The sequence below is a fragment of the Dysidea avara genome, chromosome 7 (assembly GCF_963678975.1).
Source record: "Dysidea avara chromosome 7, odDysAvar1.4, whole genome shotgun sequence".
In the NCBI taxonomy this organism is placed as follows: Eukaryota; Metazoa; Porifera; class Demospongiae; order Dictyoceratida; family Dysideidae; genus Dysidea; species Dysidea avara.
Window position 1 is genome coordinate 1063767 of NC_089278.1, and position 6177 is coordinate 1069943.

The 6177-nt window shown below is 38.9% G+C and overlaps 1 protein-coding gene across 1 annotated transcript; it reads right to left on the reverse strand.

The window, feature by feature from the left end:
• Positions 1-1977: 1977 nt before the first annotated feature.
• LOC136262362 (uncharacterized) lies at positions 1978-6173 on the reverse strand. The gene is made up of 2 exons (XM_066056606.1): positions 5954-6173; positions 1978-4381 (listed from the first exon to the last, which is right to left on the reverse strand). Exons 1-2 carry the CDS (start codon positions 6123-6125, stop codon positions 2103-2105), a joined length of 2451 nt encoding a protein of 816 aa, XP_065912678.1. The 5' UTR covers positions 6126-6173; the 3' UTR covers positions 1978-2102.
• Positions 6174-6177: the final 4 nt, after the last annotated feature.

Sequence of the window (6177 nt, forward strand, 5' to 3'; positions counted from 1 at the left end):
TTTTAAACAAAGACAAAGAAGCAGCCTCTACAACAGCAGATCTTAAATTGTTCCACAGAACAGACCCACGAAAATGAAAACTTCTCTTTCCATAATTGTTCAAATCAACTCTAGGAATGAAAAGACGCTTGTTTTTTAGTTATCTGTATAATGTAAACTATATAGTTGTGTGTTATTGTTGTTGTTGTTGTTATTATCTACTTTACCAGTTAGGCACTGGAGGGTGTACACAGAAGGCTGTTTCACTTTAGGACATTTAGCTCAAAGATTTTCACTTAGGCTCCTAGGCTATGGGTAAACACCTCAGGGCTGTAGCCAGACTTTTATCTGGGTAGGTTCTTTTAGAAGAAAAGTGGACCTTTTTATATGACATGTTTCAGATTATATTATGGTGTGCGCACCCAGCATGCAAAGCATGCTGAAACTAGGGGGGTCTGGGGGCATGCCCCCCCAGGAAATTTTTTGAAAATAGATACTAAAAGGTTAACTTGAATTTAGTGGCATTTCAGTCAATAAAAATAACAATTTTTTTTAGGTAAGCTGAAGACCAGCTGTATGAATGATATCTGGAAAAATATCTCTACTGTTACTGTAATTATACCATCTGCACATGCATGTGTCTAAATAAAATATATTGGAATGTCACAGTGAATAAGAATGGGAAAGATTGAGCACTCTGCCATGATCAACACGGGCAGTGGAGCAGACAAAGGGTGTCTTAAACAATGAAATTTACACATTGCATGGAGTTGAAGCATGGATGCTATTCGTGGGCTCTGCATGGAGGGGCTTGTCCACCAAAATCTTATATTTTAATGAAAGCTTGGTTTAGACAATCTACATGTAAATTAAGTAGCTTTTAAAAGAAAATGTAATTGTGACTGTTCTATTAGAGTGATTGTTCTATTAGAGTGGTTGACTGCTCTATTAGAGTGTCTTGATCTTGCATTGCATTTAATACAAGCACTGAATGAGTTACTCGGAGCACTTATTTTAGATTCTTATTAGTGGTATCTAGTAAACTGTAGCTAATGGGCTTTTGCTCCTGAAAATTTGGACTTGTATACTAAAATTGTGGACCTTTTGCTAAAATTGTGGACCTTTTGCTAAAATTGTGGACCTTTTTACTGAAATTGTGGACCTTTTTCCAAGAGGGCGGTTCTTCAGAACCCCCCCTGGCTACAAGCCTGCACCTCGAACAGGCTCTGCCTTCTGTGTGTTATGTATGTTGTTTGTACCTTGCATGGGGAAGCACCCTTCTAAAGCTCCTGTCTTTTGAAACAAATCAGATAATAGTCACAGTGTACATGTATCTCACCAATCCCCATAGATACAGTACTAGTGTACTAATATGTGTGGTATACTAGCCAACAATTCAAGGCTTTAAAGAATCCGGACACTTGCCAGCTAACATCATTATCATTCATAAAAGAAGTGATCTTGTCAAGTCAGTGAAATCACAAGATCTCACTGGTGATCTGATTATTAGCATTTATGATTCTTATGTAACCCTTAACAAGAGCTGCAGTGTAATTTGCAATACACACCCTTATACAAAATGGTGATTAACTGCTAGACTGACAGATCATGCAGACCCTAGCCAGCTGTATAGCTTCCTTTCTGGATCGGGGAGCACCACACCAATTGCAAGACATCAGAATTATCCAACATGTTTTGATTCATTTGATGGGGTAGTTGGAGTTTATTATGGTTTTTTTTTTGATTGTCCTGGCTTGACCAGCAAATTCATAGACTTTGATTCTGCCTGCCTAATTTGGGACACAGTCCTTTGAAAATGATAACAAGCCACTCATCAATCAAGTTTCATGCAAAAAGTTTTGAAAATTTGATTTGATACTTAGTCAAGTAGCTAGCAATCAGTAGCTAGTTAATCGGTAACAAACAGGAGCTTATAAGCACCTTTGTGTCTTGCAGCACTTATGAGCTCCTGGTAACAAACTTTCCATAATTATATGTTAGTAGCATGTATAGACTGTATAGTTGCTACTGTATAGTATAAAAATTTACAACAAAAATATTAATAATGAAAATATGTATAAAATTGACAATAGCCTGCCACACATTATTAGCACACACAAGAACTATCGTTTTAGTGGTGATAGTTTAGCAGTAAACCTTGCCTTAAAATCAGCATCTTCAATAAGAAATGGATACCACATGACATAGTTAGTACTCCAGATGTTATTATGAAGATTAAATGCTACACCAGTTGCCTGTTTGACTGGGGTCAATGGTACAGGAAATACAGTAGCCTGTTCATCAGGGTATACTATGGGGCAAACAAGTTGAACATCATGACTGTACATGATAAACTGGTCGGTCCGGACTCCTTGACCTCCATGCTGTAACTGAGACCCATTCAGCACCACATCAAACATGGACCCCTCATTATCATCATCATACAGTACTGTAATGTTATTAGTAGGATTATTGAGATGGAAGTTCAACATCGTGGCTTCTCCTAGTCTAGTAGTTGTCTTGTTAATCCACAGTAGCTCCATTAGTATGTTGTTGGTATCTACAAATGTGTAATTCATAATGAACTGAGAAGGGCAGCCATAATAAGAGTGGCATTTCATGTCTTGCATTGTCATGTTAACTATAAATGTGGCAGGTTTACAATGATACATCTTTACTGGTTTAGTGTACCATCGTCTACTGTCTGGTTTAGCAGATTCTGTACTGCCTGGTTTATCAATCCCAGGATTATTAAAGTAGCCGTAATGATTGGTGAACTTGTCAAAATCTGTTTGGTTGTAGGTGTGGTAGACAACCTGTCCAAAAGGAGCATCTTTAATTAACCATTCTTTAGTGTCCACCATTAGTAGCTCAGATAAGAACCCATGAGTTTTGTTAAACTCTACTTGCATTGGTGAGCCAGATATATTAAAATTAACTACAGGATTTGACAGAGGAACCTCTTCACAGCCAGTCAAGAAGCCAAGAGATGGCTTGACCTGGTCTATTTCATCTCTCATCATTTTGGCTAATGGGTGTGTTCCCAGTGCCTCTAGTGTAAGGTTAATAAATGTTCTTTGTTCAATCCATGATTGTTCAACATATAGAGCATCATTTCTAATTCTATTAAACTGCTCATTAGACCAGTCATAACCATCTGGGTAGCCCCATAGTCCCCAAGTGTGTTCAGCTATCTTGATCATGAACCTGCTAGCATTCCTGACACGATGATCTTGATGATTACAATTTGGAGTGTGTACACATTCACTGTAAGCTGTCTCCATCGCTCTGTACTCTGCTGTCTTCCTTGGGTCTGACTGAATACCCTGCAGCCAAGTGTCACCTATCTCTGATGAAAATGGTTGCACGTCTTCCACATGGGACAGTACTTCTTCATAAAATTTGTCAAAGGATGATGCTATGATATCTGCACTGGGAAACTCTTCTTGTAATATGGTATGGATGGTTTGCAGCTCATCAATGGTCTCTGGTGGACCTTGGTTATCATCACGGAATGCAAATGCTAAAGCAGTTTTTTGTTTAGGAAACAACAAGCAATCTTTGTATGCCAGTCCACCAGGTGCAGTAATACTGTCCTTATGAGGTAACGGATACCCTCCAGGATGCCACATGCTCAACATACCAATATCAGTCCAGTTAAACAGACGAGGAACAGCTGGAGGAGCAGAGCCTCCATTGACACCAACTGAAATTGCTCGTACTCCGGCTGAGTAGAGAGCAGCCAGAGAATTCTTGGTCAGCCCAGGAACATCTCGTAAGCTGAGGACTCGTGGGGTGTGTTTAATACCAAGTCGTTCATAAACGTGACTAGCAAGCTGAACAGAAGCAATAACGGTGTCAGAGTTCATCATACCATATTGCATGTTCAGTGCTCCAGCATGCATGGAAAGATGACCAAGTTTAACAGCCTCAGCTAGAGCAGTCACTTCTGCTTTACTAGGACACTCCAACTGGATATTGTTAAGGATCATGTGTGATGGACAGTCAAGATACAAGCTAATAAGCCATGGTTGTGTTGTGTAAATAAATGGTAGCTTCTTCTGTTTAGCTTCCTTAGCTAACTGTATAGCATTTGGGAAGAACTTAGTGAAGTATTTGTTAATAACATTATTGACATAGCCACGTGAGGGGTTGATCCCATCATAGCCTATATCAACATGGTTCATAAATATTACATAGACCTTTGTAATGATAGGGATTTTATTCCACGATGAAGAGTTGTCACTCCACGATATTTGTGTGTCACTCATAATGTGACCAGTGGTAACTGTCTTGCCTCTTCTATTAACCAGGTGAAATGAAGTGTTTGTGACCATTTTGATCACAGCTATACTCCATGTTCCATCACTACCTATATCTGTTATCCGAGTGACATTGAGATCTGTGAGGTAGATACAACATATACCAGCTATAGACTATGATTTGTAACTGACTAAGGTAAAGTGTCATAATAAAACTTTATCTTGACTATGGTCATAACCTATCTACAATGGACACCCCTAGCTTGTACTAGCAAGTTTAATTCCATAATCAGTTGACCCACACCTTAATTTTACTGTTGTTTCCATTGATAAGGCTGGAAGAACAACACTGTAATATCAATAATGACTCCTCAGTGAAGGGTATTTGCTTTACTGACAGCTTATACGCCAATAGGCTAGGTCACACACAAAGTTCACTGCCCAAATCATCCTTGTTATATACACAACCCAGTTTTCTTCACTTGGTTTCATCAATTCTTTTTGTCTTTTCATATATACAAACATGTACTCTAGTTGTCTTGAAATTTGGCACACAGGAGGGTACTATGGTGTAGGGCAAAGCTAGGAACCAACTTTGCTGTAAACTCGGTTATTATTAATAGACGTTTCAAAAAATAATCTTACAGGGTAAACCACTACCAGTCGGTATTATTTTAGGAATACCTTTTGGTGAATTAGATTGAAATTTACGGAGTTATATTAAGCTAAAGTCAAGTATGTGTAAAAGCCTAAATAGGCAACCAAAATACTCTAATAGAACAATCACCAGATTTAAAAAAAAACATCAACAATCAAAAAGTTCCTCAACCTCATGGCAAGAGTTGACAATAAAAAAGTTAAGGACCTCTAGCTAATCTCTATTCTTCCTGCAACTGAGCCCAATTTCTCACTCTGATGGCCATTTATTCATTATCATTGTTCAATATTGCAACTGATAAACTGTGACTGTTGTATTAGAGCATTTCAATCTGAGAGGATTTTAAAGGTATAAATTAGCTACCTTGTTCTTAGCAGCAACTAGTAGAATCATTCTTTATGCAGATATTCTAATAGAGCAGTCAGCATTCTAAGAAATAACCATCAGTTTCAGTTAATCATCTTACAACTTGCAATGGTAATTGCATCATATGAAAGCCTTCCATACTGCAAATTCTTTTGCATAATGAAAAAATGAGAAGTCACAATTGCTGGCTGAGTCCAGAGGGTCCCAGGCTGTGTGGCTCCTCAGGCACCTATAGTGTCTGTGTATCAAGTCACCACCTGGTCTGGGATTTTTCTGCATTCAGCATAGTTTTCAGGTTCAGGTGCCACAGGCTAATTTGTTGCCTCCCTGCAGGTCCCTAGAGGGATAGTTGAATGATAATGTATAAGAATGCTCAGAGTCAGACGTGGATACTGAATGGCCTGAGTGGCCAGAGTCTTCATACTGTTAGACGAGCATTCTGAATGGCCCTGCAGGTCAGAAAATGGAATGCAAGCTTTGCTGACACAGGTGACAAAGAGCCAAGAGTTGTATTGGTCAATCATACCCTAGTCTGAATATTAAATGCAGAAGACCTGACCTTTCTCTTTTTTACCCATAACACACTACAGCCTGTATTAAATCAGTTTCCCCATACTTTAGTTTAGCCCAAGGTTTAGCCTTGCGAGCAGATGAGGTGTAGTATACAAAGATAATGAGCAGCACTGACCTTCATCTATTCGGAAGACATCCTGAGTATTGATGATCGAGTCGATGTAAGAAGCTTCAGTTACCCACTGACCAACTAGTGTAGACTCGTCCAAACTGACAGTACAGCATATGTTTAGTAGCAGTGTCACTATAACGAGGAACGTCTTCGCTGTGTACATCCCTTGGATCATTTATTCCCCCTCATAGATTACGAGATAGTCACCCCATCAGCATTTGTCCGTA